The sequence below is a fragment of the Callorhinus ursinus genome, unplaced genomic scaffold (assembly GCF_003265705.2).
Source record: "Callorhinus ursinus isolate GAN/ISIS: 27379988/994484 unplaced genomic scaffold, GSC_fseal_2.0 scaffold44, whole genome shotgun sequence".
Taxonomy (NCBI): domain Eukaryota; kingdom Metazoa; phylum Chordata; class Mammalia; order Carnivora; family Otariidae; genus Callorhinus; species Callorhinus ursinus.
In genome coordinates this window covers 4,506,523-4,524,627 of record NW_027397106.1, presented here as the reverse complement: position 1 = coordinate 4,524,627, position 18,105 = coordinate 4,506,523, and the positions used below count along the sequence as shown (strand labels likewise).

Sequence of the window (18,105 nt, the reverse complement as noted above, 5' to 3'; positions counted from 1 at the left end):
GGGTGACTCAGTTGGTTAAGCATCTGGCTTTTGGCTTTGGCTGGGGTCTTGGTCTTGGGGTCCTGGGATAGAGTCCTGTATCAGGCTCCCTGCTCAGTGGGGAGTCTTCCTCTCTCTCTGCCTCTCTTCCTGCTCATGCCCTCTCTCTCTCAAATAAATAAATAGAATCTTAAAAAAAAATAGGCAAAGCAATGCATATACATGAAAGAGCAAAACAGGAATTTTACTGCAACACTGAAATTTACTTTCAACATGCTTGTGTTTAATTTTACAGTCACTTGGGAATCTTCTTAAACCTGGAAACAAGACAAGAAAATTAATCTTATTACAAATTGCGCTTAAATACATTTGTAGGAATATAAATGATTCATATGGAAAATAAGAGTGCCTCCAGAACTCACAAAGTTAAACTAGTAAAATTGATGTGTAATCTCTATTTATAAAAATCACCTTATTAAGGCAGAATGTCTCCCAGGAAGAGCAGGGCTTGGCAATAGCTTATTATTTATTAGACAGTCTTCTTAAACCTAATGTTAGAACATGACCAAATATTGACAATGGTTATTTCTGGTCATGGACTTCTCTGTATTTTTCAAATTTTCTATGATGAACATGCCTTACTTTTGTAATTGGAAAAAAATTAATATTATTTTAATGGAATTTTCATGGGGAAATCACCATATAAGTATACAAACTTATGCAAGGATATTTGCTGCAGCATTGTTTGTAATATTGAAAAATGTGAAACGTCTATCAGTAGGACAGTTCAATAAATTGTGATAGAACTATACAATGAATATCATGCCGTCAACAAAAATGATGATGTAAGTCTATATTACCATAGAAAAATTTTAAAGATGTACTGTCAAGTGAAATACTTAAGCAGGTTAAAAAACATGTTCCATAGGAGCACAGTTTTGCAACCTAAAGCAAGTGCACAGAAATCTTTTGAAAAATACATGCAAGAAGTTGCTACTCCATCCTAACAACATGTAAAAAGTTGAACAAACTGAAAACTAGCAACTTCTTAGATCCTTCAGAGAAGGGAGGCCACAGGACAAACCATTGCTCCCCAGATTGGAGAGATAGACAGGCGATACAGAGAATCACAGCTTCCTGGAACAGAAACCCAGGAGCAGACAATTCTGCAGGAACCAGTGCCTGGTAGAAAACTTACACTTTTTTTTTTAGATTTTATTTATTTGAGAGAGGGAGAGAGAGGGAGAAGGAGGCCCCCTGCTGAGCAGGGAACCCAATGGGGGCTTGATCCCAGGACTCTGGGATCATGACCTGAGCCGAAGGCAGATGCTCAACCAAATGAGCCACCCAAGTGCCCTGAAAACTTACACTTTAATTGATGAATTGCAGGAGGCTCAGTATGAACAAGTCTGAGAGTTCAAAACTCCAGGGGTCCCAGTCAAAGGGATCTCTAGATCAGGTCCTCACAGTGAAGACTGGAGAAAAATTCCCTCATGTTTCTCTCAGGAGAAAGGGGAAAGTAACCATTTTGAAAAATACCAGACCATACTGTTCTTCTTAAGTTCTGCCCTCAAGAGAAACTGTTTTACCAAAGTCTAACCTATGGGGGTTTCATTAGGGCCTGACTTATTTGAAAGAAGGTAAATACCTCAACTCTAGCCTTCTATGTGACAGAAGAGAAATACCCGATTCCAGCTTCCTCTAGCCATCTTGTGCCACCAAAGGTGGGAGTGGGGGATATTGAGAAGCACTGGTGAAGTTCACAGACTAGATGCATATGCTCTTCAAAAGACTTGAGACCTTATCATAGGACTATACAATGTTTCCCCTTCTCCCATACCTTACACCACACCATTAAAGGCTTATTTGCCAGAGTTCCTTTCACCTAGTACATCATGTCTGGATTTTAACAAGAATTACAAGCATACCAAAAGGCAGAAAACATAGTTTGAGGAGACTGAACAAGCATCAGAACCAGAGTCAGATATGGTAGGGATGTTGGAATTATCATACTGGGAATTTAAAATGACTATGATTAATAGGCTTAGGACTTTGATGGAAAAAGTGGACAACATAAAGGAACAGATAAATAATGTAAGTGGAGAGATGGATATTCTAAGAAACAAACAAAAAGAAATGCTAGAGATCAAGAACACTAACAAATGAAGAATGCCTTTGATGGCCTCATTATTAGACTGGCTATGGCTAAGAAAGAATCTCTGAGCTTGAGGATATGGTAATAGAAACTTCCAAAACTGAAAAGCAAAGAAAAAAAAAAGGCTGAAGAAAACAAATATCCAAGAACTGCAGAAAATGGAATTTTAAAATCTCAATTAAAACTACAAAATACAGAAAAAGTGTGAAAGACAAAAGAACAAAGGCAGTAAATAGAAAACAATAACAAATATGGTAGATATTAATCCAAATATATCAATAATCACCTTAAACGATAATGATCTAAGTACACCAATTAAAAGTGATTATCGGAGTGTATCCAAAACCAAGACCTAAATATATGTTGTCTACAAGAAACTGACTTTATATATAAAGAGGGGTGCCTGGGTGGCTCAGTCATTTAAGTGTCTGACTTTTGTTTTTGGCTCAGGTCATGGTCTTGTGAGTTGTGGGATGGAGCCCCGAAGCAGGCTCCATGCTCAGTGCAGAGTCTACTTAAAGATTCTCTCCTCTGCCCCACCCTTCATCTATGTGCTCTTTCTCTCTCTCTCATAAATAAATAAAATCTTAAAAATAAATAAATATAGAGACACGTAGAGTAAATGGATAGGAAAAAAATACCATGATAACACTAATCAAAAGAAAGGAGTAGTTATATTAATTTCAGACAGAGTAGGCTTCAGAGCAGGGAAAGTTATCAGGGATAAAGAAGGGTATCTAATAATGATAAAGGGGTCAATACTCCAAGATGACATAATAATCCTTAATGTTTTGTCTAACGATAGAGCATCAAACTATAGGAGGCAAAAACTGATAGAACTGCAAGGAGAAACAGGTGAATCCTCTGTTATAGTTGGAGACTTTAACACTCAATAGGAAGTGGACAGATACAGCAGGCAGAAAATTATTAAGGATATAGTTAAATTCAACAGCACCATCAATCAACTGGATATAATTGACATCTCTGGACTACTTTATCCAACAATAGCAGGTTACGGGGTGCCTGGGTGGCTCAGTCAGTTAAGCGTGTGCCTTTGGCTCAGGTCATGATCCCAGGGTCCTGGGATTGAGTCCTGCATTGTGCTTCTTGCTTAGCAGGGAGCCTGCTTCTCCCTCTGCCTGCCGCTCCCCCTGCTCGTGCTCTCCCTCTCTGTCCCTGTCTCTTTCTCTCTCAAGTGAATAAATAAAAAAATCTTTAAAAAAATAGCAGGTTACACATTCTTTTCAAGCTCACATGACTATAGGTAGCCCTGGTGTATTGTAATCACCTGCTAATCACTGTAATCCCTGACTAAGAATGGTTGCAAATAAGGCCATTTATTGCTCACTTAACAAAAGCCCAGAGGCAGGTATACTCAGGGTTGTTCTAGCAATTTGATGTGGATCAAGGTCAGGGTTTTATTTATTTTCCTTCTCTGTATTCCTGGTGTATTGTCTTATTATCCTGTGGTTATCACAGGATTACCAAAGATTGCAGTAGCTCCAAGCAGTAATTCCAGGCCGGAAGAGAAATTTTAGTTCCAGTCACCTCTATTGGAAATAGGAAGAAGGGGAACTGAGCAATAGGGGGAGGTATTGTTTATTTTAGTTTTGTTTTTGTTTTTGTTTTAGGAGACAAACGAAGCAATATGCTATTGGCCCTGGATCTTTACACATATTTTTTCCTTCTGCCTGGCATCTATGATCTCCTAAACCCTTCCCACATATTGTATCTCAGTGCCTAGTTGTAGTACCTGGTACATACTAAGTAATCAGTAAATATTTTTGAAAGGAAAGCAGGCAGAGCAAAAGTAGAGTCAGTTCAACAAAACTAATCTCTCTAAAACATATTGTCTAAAATCAGGGCAGGTAAGTAATGAGGCAATCACAATATAGAATGGTAAGTGCTAGGATACTGTTAATTACAAGATACTGTGGGAGCATATAGGGAGGAGTTAGCTCAGAATAACTGAGATCTAAAGGATGGTAGAAATAACTAAACCCAGAGGGAAAGAAAGTCTCTTGGTTTATACTTTAACTTCCATAAAGTAAAACAAATATAATCCTTTTTGAGGGAGGAAGACCTTGAAGAGATTCTAGTGGGGAAAAAAAGGGGAGGATGGCAAATAGTAATTGATCATATAGTGCCCATTATTACTAATTTAAGATGTCTTAAGACTGCATATTTTGTTTCTATTTTTAGTGAAAAAATAGCAAAAATCCAAGACTTCAGTTCTCCTATTTTCTATAATGTCTTAATTTTTTCACTGTTTTTACCATCTCCTACTCTGAAAGTTTTCAGGCATCTAACTATACAAGTTGGAAACTCCTAATACATATTTTGTATGTAGTAGCACATGAAAATGTTTTGACAAGCACAATGGAAAGGTTGCCAGATTAAATACAGGATGCCTGGTTAAATTTGAATGTTAGATGAACAACAAATAAGTTTTTAGTATAAGTATAAAATTGCATGGACCATAGTTATACTAAATCACTTCTGTTTTTTTAAAAAAATACTTTATTTGAGTGAGAGAGCACGTGCACATGTGCATGAGTTGGGGGAGGGGCAGAGGGACAAGCAGACTCCCTGCCAAGTGGGGACCCCAACACGGGGCTTGGTCCCAGGACCCTGAAATCATGACCTGAGCTGAAGTTAGATGCCTAACTGACTGAGCCACCCAGGCGCCCCTAAATCATTTTTGTTTATCTGCAATTCAGATTTACCTGGGTGTCCTATATTTTTATTTGCTAAATCTGGAAACCCTAACAATAGATACCAGATTTCAAAGAGGAGTGCTAAACTGGGATTTACAAAGTAATTGACTCTTTTTTTAAAAGATTTTATTTATTTATTTGACAGAGGGAGAGATAGTGAGAGAAAGTACAAGTGGGAAAGAGAGGGAGAAGCAGTCTACCTGCAAGCAGGGAGCCCAATGCGGGGCTCGATCCCAGGACCCTGGGATCATGACCAGAGTTGAAGGCAATTGCTTAACGGACTGATCCACCCAGGTGCCCACAAAGTAATTGACTCTTAATCTTTTAACTCATTCTCAGAGTATGAAATGGTCAAGGAGAAGATTTTAAGAGCACTCCTATCCTTTCTCTACCCTAAGAATTTACCACAGTCCCCTGCATTTTGGAGGCCTATAGAATGGGGCCTGATTCAATCCCTAAAAAAGGCTAAGGCAGTGATTGATTGGCTAGCTGCACTAACAGTAGAAGCAAAGAAGAGGCTGCTGCTGCATTGGGATAAGCTTTCAACCTCAGAATTTACCGGGACAAAGTAAGCTCCACTGTTTCCTGTAGACTAGATGTGGGCCATATATATACATCTACCCAAGAAAGATGGCATAGGGTTGTCATGGATTCTGTCCAGGAAGGCTGTATAAATATGCAAACACATCTCAGCAGACTCAGCAGAGAAAAGCTGGAGGTATCACAAATGTCAACAACCAGTTGGAATAGAAATTATATATATATATATATATATATATATATTTTAGAGAGTGAGTGCAACTGGGGGAGGAGGAGAGGGAAGGGAGAGAGAAGCATGGATCCTGATGTGGGGCTCGATCTCACAACTCTGAGATCATGACCTGAACTGAAATCAAGAGTTGGATGCTTGACTGAGCCACCTAGACGCCCCAGAATAGAAATATATTTGACAATATCAAGAAATTTGCAGATAAGAGATCTCCAGTGATGGCAATCTCCAAGGAACTGACCAAAGTACCTCATGAAAGAGTCAGCTTTAGGAATCTGCCACATCCAGGAAAAAATGATGTTAGAAAACACAACAGTAATAGTCAATAAGAACTTTCCATTTCTCTCTCTTCTCCAGAGCTCTAATCCCTAAAGGGTCCCATAGTAGCAAGCTAGAAAAGTAGGAACAGAAGCAGTAGGCCAGAAAAAAGAAGGTGTTCATATCCTCCTTCTCTGACTATAAGTTTTAATAGTCTTAGCTGGAAGATAGAAGCCTCAACTTTATTTATTTATTTTTTAAAGATTTTATTTGTTTATTTGAGAGAGAGGGAATGAGAGATAGAAAGCACGAGAAGGAAGAGGGTCAGAGGGAGAAGCAAACTCCCTGCTGAGCAGGGAGCCCGTTGTGGGACTCGATCCCGGGACTCCAGGATCATGACCTGAGCCGAAGGCAGTCGCTTAACCAACTGAGCCACCCAGGCGCCCTAGAAGCCTCAACTTTAAAACAAAACAAAGGTTTATTTACACATGGTTCTGGACATTTTACTAACCAGATAAACATATTACTATGAAGTTGTCAGAAATGTCACAGAACCAACTAAGTTTTCATTCAGAGGCAGGGCAAGAACTAGCCCTGCTGAATAAATGTAGAGATGAAACGTCACTTTGGAAAATAGCTTGGCAATTTCTTATAAAAGTTAAACATAACACTTATCTAACCCATCAGTCTCACTCCTGGGTGTTTATCGAAGAGAAGTGAAAACTTACATTCATCCCAAAACCTGTTTATATGGTGCCTGGGTGGCTCAGTCAGTTAAGCATCTGCCTTCGGCTCAGGTCATGATCTCAGAGTCCTGGGATCAAGCCCCACATTGGGCTCCCTGCTCAGCAGGGAGCCTGCTTCTCCCTCTCCCTGTGCCTGCCGCTCCCCCTGCTTGTGCTCTCCTTGCTCTCTCTCTCAAATAAATAAATAAAATCTTAAAAAAAAAACACCTGGAATTTTTATAGCAGTTTTATTTATAATTGCCCAACCCTGAAAACAACTTAAATGTCTTTCACTTGGTAAATGGATGAAAATATGTGGTACAGCCATACAATGGAATAGTATCAATCAGTAAATAAAAAGGAATGAATTAGTGATACATATATAGCTGAATCTCACAGGAGTTACGCTAAGTGAAAAAAGCCAGATTCGAAAGGTTACATACTGTATACTTCTATTTATATGGCATCTGGAAAAGGTAATGTCTAACTTCATACCAAGCACCTGCTTTTGGTCACTCCCTGGTGCTGTAAGGTAAGGTCAAGTTAGGGAAACAGAAGGTATATGACCAAAGGCCCCATTACCAAAGTGCTCCCATCCCTTTACTTACTGTGATTTAATGGATGCAAGAGATTTTCTGAAGGTAGACTGAACATCTAACTGGAGTAGCATAGGAATATCTGGGTACCCACCCAGCTGGGCCCAGAGTGAATTTATTGATATCTTCTCTGTTATTGGGTAGCTTGAAGTTGACAGATCAGCATTCCAGATAGCTCCTATTTGGTCTTCTTGTCTAGAGAATCAGAGACACTTGAAAGTGCCAAACTCTCCTGAACTCCATATCCAATTAAAATGTATGAATCTTATTTTCCCCTTTTCTCTTCCCCACTGTCTTGTCCTATAATGTCCTCTCTGGCACTGAAGAACATTAGCTATGCCCCCTTTGACTGAGAGATGGATTAAAATAGCAGAATTTGCTGAAAAAATTTTTTTTCTTCCCTGAAAGCTGCATTTTCATGACTTCACTTAGTAATCTATTTTAAACTATCTTCTTAGCTTTATAGACCATATCTAGACTGTTTTTTTTCCCAGAAATGTTCTTTTCCCCTTCCTTCCCAAAGCTCCTACCTTCTTTTTTTTAAAACAGGAAAAAAGTAATGTTTCTAAGTTTCTTCATTCAGTTAAAATAATTTGTTTCATGGTAGGGAAAATCAGTTTCATTTTTTTTTTTTACAAGACCAGGTTTATTTTTTAATTTATTTAATTTTTTTGAAGTTGAACTAATTTATTAATTGAGCAAAAGTAAAACAATTCAAATTCAAATAGAATATAACATATTAATAAATGTTCCACAAATCTATAAATGTATGTCCTCACATGATTAATGAAATTAATCTTTCATCTGGAAAAAATCTATTGACACTAGTTATGATTCAGTTAGATATAAGTTCAAAAGTGTGATAAAAGAATTCTAACACTTTATTCAAAAAGTTCTGCCTGGTTGAACTGTGTATTTGAAGTCTTTAGCATTCACGATTAATGACATGGAAAAATAGATACCTAGGTGAATCTTTGGGGTAAGCCCCTGCATGTGAGATGAAGCACCCAAGACACATTATAAGGAAGGGATGTCATCAGCTTATCTCCCTCCAGGACCATAATTGTCATGTCACCTGTAGGAACAAGAGAGCCCCTGTCTTGGGAATGTTACAAAGGGGAGCTAGCCACTAAAGGGAAAACTGGACTTACATCATTCCTGGAAAAGAGCAGACAAGGAGCAGACCAGCATCATTTTTTTTTAAAGGAACTCAAAATTAGATGTTAAAGTAGAAATATACATAAATAAGCTTCTTGTTGAATTGGCTAAGAAAATCTATGCTACTTTAGACTCTCTACTGCACCATATCATAATTGTGGGGAAGGGGAAACTCTTGGGCAGGAAAAAACCAGTATTAGGTCCAACATATCATCCAAAGAAGGTTTAATATCAGTCTTTTTCAAGCACATACCGAAATTTCTTGAATGTGTCAGACTTTCTGTCATCTTCTATTAGCAGCTCTAGGAATGGCTGTTGGACAAATTTGGTAGAGGCAGGTATCTGCTTTTTGTCGATGATCAAAGGGATAGGTTGACTAAGATTCAATTTATACATCCCTTGAAGCTAAAAATAAATAAATCAGAAAAGGAAACCATGGGGAGAAAAAGGTCAGAGTCTTTAGGAAGATCTGAGCTGGCGCTAGCTAAACTATGACTCTTTATTTTCCATGGACTTGCAAATCCTTTTTCTCCATCCTCTTTCTCTCTTCCTCCAATCATACTTCCACTTCCAACACACAATTTCAGAGGTGCCACTATGTTATATAAAAACACTGGTCCTGGGGAGCCTCGGTGGCACAGTCGGTTAAGCATCTGACTCTTGGTTTTGGCTCAGGTCATGATCTCAGTGTTGTGGGATCAAGCCCTGGGTAGGGCCCCGCACTCAGCATAGAGTCTGCTTAAGATGCCCTCTCCCTCTGCCCCTCTCCCCCACACTCTCCTGCTTGCTCTCTCTCTCTCAAATAAATAAATAAATCTTCAAAAAACAAACAAACAGAAAAACCCATTGGTCTTGCATAAGCTGTAGTTCTAGTCCTCTCATTTCCTGTGACTGCGGTAGTTGCTAATTTTATCTGCACCTTTCTCCTCATTTCTTTTCTTTTCTTTTTTTTTTAAGATTTTATTTATTTAACAGAGAGAGACAGCGAGAGAGGGAACACAAGCAGGGGGAGTGGGAGAGAGAGAAGCAGGCTTCCCGCTGAGCAGAGAGCCCGATGCGGGGCTCGATCCCAGAACCCTGGGATCATGACCCGAGCCGAAGGCAGATGCCCAACGACTGAGCCACCCAGGTGCCCCCTCCTCATTTCTAAAACAAGGATAATAACACAGGGTTGTTGTGAGTGTTGGATAAGATAATATATATGGAAGCACCTCATAAATTGTGAAGCACTATGCAAATCTAATGATAGCTAACACTTACTGAATACATGCTGAATGTTACATGCTTTTTATATATTAAATCATTTGGTATGTACAGCAATCTTATGAGGTGGGTACTGTTATTATCCTCATCTTACATTTGGAGATCTGAAGCTCAGAAAAAATTTAGACCTTCCCCAAGGTCTCTTAGCTAATATGTGGCAAAGCTGATTTGTTTTTTTTTTTTTTTAAAGATTTTATTTATTTATTTGAGAGAGAGCATGAGAGGGGGGAGGGTCCGAGGGAGAAGCAGACTCCCCGCCGAGCAGGGAGCCCGATGCGGGACTCGATCCCGGGACTCCAGGATCATGACCTGAGCCGAAGGCAGTTGCTTAACCAACTGAGCTCCCCAGGCGCCCGGCAAAGCTGATTTGAACCCACACAATCTGGTAGGAGAACCAACCTCTTGACCAGTGTAAGGTATTTATTTATTTCTACCCTCTTCTCCCTTTTGCTTTTTCCTCTCCCTTCTTATGCCTTGATAACCACTTCATCATCTAGATTGTGGATCCCCTGATCCCAGACCCTTATTCATCCTCTGAAATGTCCTAGATATGTGATTCCTGTTAGTTCATGACACTGCCAATTCAGCTTGCTTTATTCCACATACATTGGCCATATTTTCCAAACCAAAACCTCAAAAATATCCTTTTTTTGGTCAAAGAGCTTTAATATTTGAAATATAACTATTGTGGAAAATTCAGAGTATGTCTGATTTGGATCAGCTATGATAAGAAATCTCTTTGTACCTTCTAAATCTTCAAGTAATTTTATAAATTAATTTAGTGAAAGAAAAGGATATATAGATATAAAATATTCCTAGAACACCAAGAATGTTTTAGAACTCCATGCTGGAGCATGTAATGGGAGCATGTAATCCCATAGCAAAGAACTCTAATCTCAGCTTTATAAGTTTTTAGAAGGTCACTGTCACTCCCAAAAGCATACTAATGGTTATCTCAGACGAGCTCTGGGACATAATGAGTGGATGTCAGAGTTTAACAGGATCTTCCATGCCTGGTACTATGTAAGCAAGTTAAATAAACTTTTAACTCCTTTATTGTAAACTCATTCTATTAAATTTTGCTTTCTGATGGTTTGTTTGTTTTTTTAAGATTTTTATTTATTTATTTGACAGAGAGAGAGACAGCAAGAGAGGGAACACAAGCAGGGAGAGGGTGAGAGGGAGAAGCAGGCTTCCTACTGAGCAGTGAGCCTGATGTGGGGCTCGATCCCAGGACCCTGGGATCATGACCTGAGCCAAAGGCAGACGCTTAACGACTGAGCCACCCAGGCGCCCCGGGTTTTTTTTTTTGTTTTGTTTTGTTTTTTAAGATTTTATTTCTTAGTGATCGCCAGACCCAATGTGGGGCTTGAACCCACAACCCTAAGATCAAGAGTCACATCCTCCACTGACTGAGACAGCCAGGTACCCTACTTGGTGAACTCCTCTAAAGATATGTTTCCCAGAATCTATGAATGTGATCTTATTTGGGGAAAAGGTCTTTATAGATGTAATTAAGGATCTCAAGATGAGATCATCCTGGATTAAATAGGTGGGTCCTATATCCAATGACACATGGCTTTATAAGAGACAGAAGAGAAGACATAAGACACACAGGGAAGAAGGCCAGGGGAAGGACAGAGGCAAAGGTTGGAGTCATGCAGCTACAAGCCAAGGAATGCCAAGGATTGTCGGCAGCTACCAGAGTCCAGGAGAGAGGCATGAAACAAATTTCTCCTTCAGAGCTTCCAGGAGGAAACAACCCTGCCAACACCTTGATTTCATGAACAGGCCTCCAGAACTGCAAGAGAATATATTTGTGTTGTCTTAAGCCATCAGGTTTGTGGTAATTTGTTACAGCAGCCCTAGGAGATTAATAAAAATGGTAGCTCCAGGTAAATGTTATTTTCCAAGCTTACCACTTTCATTTTTCTTACAAGGGAGGGGCAATAGAAAACAAGTTACCTGGTTAAATAAGAACATCATTTTCCCCAGGCACTGATTCCGTTTCTGCTCTAAAGACTTCTGCTTGTTGGTCCAGACCTGCATCATCTTTTTCTGATAGTCATCAATTCTGCTCAGCATTATGAAGAGTTTCTGGGTCTCATAACCTTTCCCAGTGTTTTGGATGGCTTGTAATCGTCTGATTATGTTGTTTCTTGAAAAAAATTAACAAGAAAGAGATTGATATAACAACTGACCCTAACTCAGCAAACCTGGGCCTAGTTACTTTCAGTTCTCATCCTTAGTAAGTAGAGTGGGATGTGATAGGGGTGGGAGGCTTGCTTAATGAGGCCTTAATCTAGTTTCTTATATGACTAAGCTTTCAAAAATCTTTATGACTGTCAAGTTTTCATTAATGTTAGAGTTTTTTAGTGTTATAATAGTGTTGCTTATTATTTTAATAGTTTTATATTTTAATATATTTATTAATATAAATCTATTTAATATATACTTTAATATTAAAATTTTGGTATTGATATGTATAAGACATATAGAAAGCACTTAATACAATTGTGAAAAAGGCATTGTCCTTGCCTTCAAAGCACTTACAAGCCAGAAAAGGAGACTAATACATTAACTATGTCAAAGAGAATGAAATAAATGCTAAATAGAAATATAAACATGCTGTTGGAGCAAAAAGAGCATAATTCATACTAACAAGAAGAATAAAGAAGGCCTCATAGGAAGATGTTGCATAGGCTCTTGAGGAACAATCATAAAAATATACTCTCTCTCTTCACAATAATATATACCACCATGTTTAAGCCTTCTGAACAGATAGTGTTTTGCCATCTTTGTTCTACAGGAGAGGAAAAGGAATCTGAGCAAAGGTAAGTAATTTTCTGAAGTTACATAATTAATAAATATCAGATTTTGAAGCAAACCCAAATCTTTTCTATTTCTACAATACCAGCATTTCTCAAAATGTGGACCCTGATCACCTGGACTGAATCATCTGGGCAGGGGTGATGGGGTGGTGATGGTGCTTACTGAAAATGCGGATTCCAGTGAAAGTACAACTTTCTCAGAAAGAAGAATATAAATCTCAGTGGCTAACAACAAAATTTTACTTGTTGCTCATACTACAAATCCATCATGGTTCATTAGGGAGTGAGCTTCATTGTATACTCTCAAGGACACAGTCTATCTTAACAGACATCACCTTGAACAATGTGGGTTATGTCAGAGGAAAAGGAGACTCTGGAGGGTCTCAAACTAACAATGACAAGCTCAACACAGAAATGACATATATCAGTTCTGCTTAAATTTCATTGAAAAGTCCTGGCAAATAGCACTAATGACTATCACAAAGATTCCGCATCATAATAATAAAACTACAATGAATAATAAAAAATAGAAATGACTCATCTCTATGCAATCAACAAAAAATAATGGAAAGTCTATATATGGACCTAAATGATACAAGAATCTGTGATGAAGGTACATTCAAACCGTAGGGAAAAAGGTAGATTATTTTGTAAGTAGTGATGGGGCAACTGGGTAGCCATGTGGAAAAAAGTCACATCCATATCTCTCAACAGGAAGTTGTGAATCAGAGACTTAAATGTAAAACAAAAAAACTAATAACCAACCATAAAAGTACCAAAAGAAACCTAGAATTTTTTTTATATTTCTCAGAGTGGAGAGGGCCTTTCTAAATAAGGTACAAAATATTATTAAAAATAATGAACCTGGGGTGTCTAGCTGGCTCGTTGGTAGAGCATGTGACTCTCAATCTCAGGACTGTGAGTTTAAGCCCCACATTGGGCATGGAGCCCACTTAAAAAAAATAACAAACCCCAAAACGAATAATCTCATTAAAAAATGGGCAGAAGACATGAATAGACATTTTTCCAAAGAAGACATCCAAATGGCTAACAGACATAGGACAAGATGCTCAACGTCACTCATCATCAGGGAAATGCAAATCAAAACTACAATTAGATATCATCTTCACCTGTCAGAATGGCTAAAATGAACAATTCAGGAAACAACAGATGTTGGTGAGGATGCGGAGAAAGGGAAACCCTCTTGCACTCTTGGTGGGAATTGCAAACTGGTGCAGCCACTCTGGAAAACAGTATAGAAGTTTCTCAAAAAGTTAAGAATAGAACTACCCTACAACCCAGCAATTGCACTACTAGGCACTTACCCAAAGGATAAAAAATAGTGATTCAAAGGGTCACATGCCATGTTTATTGCCACATTATCACAATAGCCAAATTACGGAAAAAGCCCAAATGTCCATCAACTGATGAATGGATAAAGAAGATGTGGGGTGTGTGTGTGTGTGTGTGTGTGTGTGTGTGTGTGTCATGGAATATTACCCAGCCATCAAAAAGAATGAAATCTGGCCATTTGCAACTATGTGGATGGAACTAGAGTGTGTTATGCTAAGCAAAGCAAGTCAGTCAGAGAAAGACAAATACCATAAGATTTTACTTATATGCGGAATTTAAGAAACAAAACAGATGAACATAGGGGAAGGGAAGGAAAAATAAGATACAGAGAGGGAGGCAAACCATAAGAGACACTTAAATATAGGGAATAAACTGAGGGGAGGTGGGTGGGGAGCATGGAGTAATTGGGTGATGGGCATTAATGAGAGCACTTGATATAATGAGCCCTGGGTGTTGTATGCAACTGATGAATGACTAAATAATACCTTTAAACTAATACTACGCTATATGTGAACTAACTTGAATTCAAATAAAATTTTGAAAGAATGAATAATTAATAAATAAATGTTTTGATTATATCTTGAATAAGTCTGTTTTGTACCTTGTTCTAGACCTTAGTTCCCAAATTAATTCAGTCCTCAAAAATGTAAATTTCATGAGCACTCTAATACAATACTTGCCACATTCAATAAATGTTTGTTGAATAAATGATATAAGTTGTTCCTATAATTAATGATCTATAAATAATAATAAATAATATTAATGATAACCTTTTCTAGTATAGATTTTTGTTTGGCATCTTACAATATTAGGTAAAAGATAGCCCCCAAATAATAGGTTGGTAACCTCAAACATAAGTGCTAAGGGTAGCAGGACAATTGTCACTTTCCCTATTTCTGCAATTTTTAAAAATCAAGACCAGGACCTATATCCTCCATGTCAGTTCAGCAACGAAGTTGCCATGACAACACCTTGTATATAACCTGCCATCTCCCATTTTAAGAATCATACATCTTGTGGCGAATCCAAGAAGATTAAAGAAATTTAGAATACTTAGAAATTTTTCAAAAACTAATTATGTACTATACAGTGACTAACTGAACATAATAAAAAAAAGAAACAGCTAAAAAAAGAATACTTAGAAGTTTAGAATAATTGGAGGGCGCCTGGGTGGCTCAGTTGGTTAAGTGACTGCGTTCGGCTCAGGTCATGATCCTGGAGTCCCGGGATCCAGTTCCGCATTGGGCTCCCTGCTCAGCGGGGAGTCTGCTTCTCCCTCTGACCCTCCCCCCTCTCATGCTCTCTCTCTCTCATTCTCTCTCAAATAAATAAATAAAATCTTTAAAAAAAAAAAGAAGTTTAGAATAATTGGAAGCAAGCTTTTAAAAAGTTGGTATTTTGGAGATCAACCATGATCCACAAAATACATCTTAGCTAGAGATATAAATTGATGAAATAGATCATGTTATATGACATTTTTTATTTCTGAAAAAGTTTATCTCCTTTTGGTATCTTAAATAGGCTTCATACCACAGACCTTCTATAAGATAATATTTTAGAACATCTAATATGACAGATATGTATATACTTATAGGACAATGAAGAGAGGATATTTGAAATCAGGACTAAACCAGAAAACTGGACATTCAATATTTACATCTACCTTGCTCGCTGGATCAGCCTGTAAGCAATGTACTTGCGAAATAGGTATCCCAGCCGAACTGTGTCCATATGAAGTGTTTCAATTATGAGATTCCTAGCTGTTGCGTGTAGCTGTGAAGGCAGTCTAGAAGATTTTGTGGCCTGATTCAAGAGTATCAGGTTCTTTCTCTGAGCTTCCACATCAACAAAATACCTCTGTTCTTTGAGCTCTTGGGGAGAGGAAGGGGACACCATCATCTTAGGTTTCTTGGTAACTGAATCTGAAGTCAGTATCCAGGACTTGTCTATAGGGGGGAACTGGGTTTTCTGATCCCATTCAGAAGATGAAATTTGTGACGTTTTGGGTAGTTTCATAGTAAGAGGCTTCATGAGAGGGGGAAGGGCCCTCCCACCAATGTAAGGGGTTTGTGATACTGGTGTCCTGTAATCGGTGAGATAGGACTGAAATGTTCTAAATTGTTCCATGGCAATAGGATCATGGCATGTCTGGATTTCTTCAGAACTGTCAGAGACCTCTGATATTTGGAAGTCCTTAGCAGTAAAAGGGACTGATTTAGATTTCAGAGAAGAAATAATTGTCAATCTTTCCTTACTTTTCTTAGATATAGAAGAAGACACATCTTTCTGGGGCTTCCCAGGGGTTGGGGAGGTCCATAGTGTTGGAGGATGCCCAGGGGTGGGAGGGATCCACAGTGGGGAAGCATGATGCTGCCCAAGAGTAGAAGGAACTTGTAGATAGAGAGATTGCTCATAGGTAGGAGGGGGCTGGAATGCCTGGGGCTGCTCAGAGAGTGTTAGGGGTCTAGATTCCAGGATAGAGGAGGTCCCAGAAACCAAGGGCTTCCTAGGGGAAAGAGGAGCCAAGAGACTGGGAATCTGTGCAGAGGAGAGTGGGACTCCAGATATAAGAGGCTGCCTGGGGGCCAGAGGGGCCTCTGATATCAGAGGTAGCTGAGGGGTCCAAGAGTCTCTTAAGAACTTTCTAGAACTAAGAAGGGTCTCCAGTGCAAACTTCCCAGGGGACAGAGGGACCTCTGGTGCTACAAACTGAACAGAGGTGGATTGACCTTCAGAAACCAGGGTCTGTTTAGAGGAAGGAAAAGTCTGTGGTGCCAGGAGCTTCCCAGGGTCAGAAAGAATTCTCATTCCTAGCAATTTCCCAGGGTCTTGGGAAAGAGGAGACCCTGATATCTGCAAAGGAGTAGAAGAGACCTCCAATACAGAGGACTTCTCAGCAATAGGAACAGATGCTGGGGCTTGCCTAGGGCTTGATGTAATGGATTTCCCAGGGAGGACAGAAGCGTTCAATCTTTGAAATGATCTAAGACTGGAAGGGGCCAATGTGGGGAACTGTTTAGAAATGTGAGGAGCACCTATAATGGGTTTATCAGTAACAGGAATGATCCCAACTTTCAGGGTATGTTCTAGAGTAGGATGGGCCCCAAGTGGTGAGGTCTGTTCACTTGATTGTTGGTCCTCCTCAGACATGAGAGTAATACCCATGGGATGGGATTGTCCTGGGATGAAGGGGGCTCCCAAAGTTTGTACTTGTTCAAGGGGAGATTCTATAGAATGGAATTTATCTGAGGTGAGAGGGACTCCAAATTTCCAGAAGTGTTCTGGAAAGAAAGAAACCCCTAATGCTTGAGCCTGTTCTAAGGAGAGAGGGGCACCTAAAGCTTGGGTCTGTTCAGGGGAAAGAGTGAGAGCTGACAACCAGGCACTTTCTAGTGTAATAGGAACCCCCAATTCCCAGGCCTGTGCAACAGTGAGAGGAGACCCCTGTGCCTCAACTTTCCCAGGGGTGAGTGTGAAACCCAAGCTCTGGCATTTCTCAGGTGTGAGGGTAACCACCAATGCTTTGAACTGCTCAGGGGTAAGAGTGATGCCATGTGCCTGGGTCTGCTGAGGGGTGAGAGTGATCCCCAGTGCCTGAGCCTGCTGAGGGGTGAGAGTCATCGCCTGTGCCTCGGCCTGCTGAGGGCTGAGAGTCATCCCCAGTGCCTGGGCCTGCTCAGGGGTAAGAGTGATCCCTAGTGCCTGAGCCTGCTGAGGGGTGAGAGTGAACCCCAGTGCCTGGGCCTGCTGAGGGGTGAGAGTGATCCCAGGTGCCTGGGCCTGCTCAGGGGTGAGAGTGATCCCTTGTGCCTGAGCCTGCTGAGGGGTGAGAGTGATCCCAGGTGCCTGGGCCAGCTCAGGGGTGAGAGTGAACCCCAGTGCCTGGGCCTGCTGAGGGGTGAGAGTGATCCCAGGTGCCTGGGCCAGCTCAGGGGTGACAGCGATCCCCTGTGCCTCGGCCTGCTGAGGGGTGAGAGTGATCCCTTGTGCCTGAGCCTGCTGAGGGGTGAGAGTGATCCCCTGTACCTGAGCCTGCTCAGGGGTGAGAGTGATCCCCAGTGCCTGGGCCTGCTCAGGGATGAGAGTGATCCCCAGTGCCTGGGCCTCCTCAGGGGTGAGAGTGATCCCCAGTGCCTGGGCCTGCTCAGGGGTGAGAGTGATCCCCAGTGCCTGGGCCTGCTCAGTGGTGAGAGTGATCCCTAGTGCCTGAGCCTGCTCAGGGGTGAGAGTGATCCCCTGTACCTGAGCCTGCTTAGGGGTGAGAGTCATCCCCAGTGCCTGAGCCTGCTGAGGGGTGAGAG

General features: G+C 40.2%; 1 protein-coding gene across 1 annotated transcript in view; it reads right to left on the bottom strand.

Annotated features, from left to right (window-relative positions):
- Nucleotides 1-228: 228 nt before the first annotated feature.
- Nucleotides 229-18,105, bottom strand: part of FAM186A (family with sequence similarity 186 member A) — a 63,870-nt gene continuing 45,993 nt past the window's right edge. The window contains exons 7-12 of the mRNA XM_073881865.1: nt 16,953-18,105; nt 15,468-16,733; nt 11,586-11,778; nt 8,611-8,762; nt 7,212-7,394; nt 229-296 (exon numbers count right to left, since the gene is read on the bottom strand). Coding sequence (XP_073737966.1) covers nt 275-296; nt 7,212-7,394; nt 8,611-8,762; nt 11,586-11,778; nt 15,468-16,733; nt 16,953-18,105 — 2,969 coding nt within the window. The 3' untranslated portion in view covers nt 229-274. The remainder of the gene's footprint in view (nt 297-7,211; nt 7,395-8,610; nt 8,763-11,585; nt 11,779-15,467; nt 16,734-16,952) is intronic.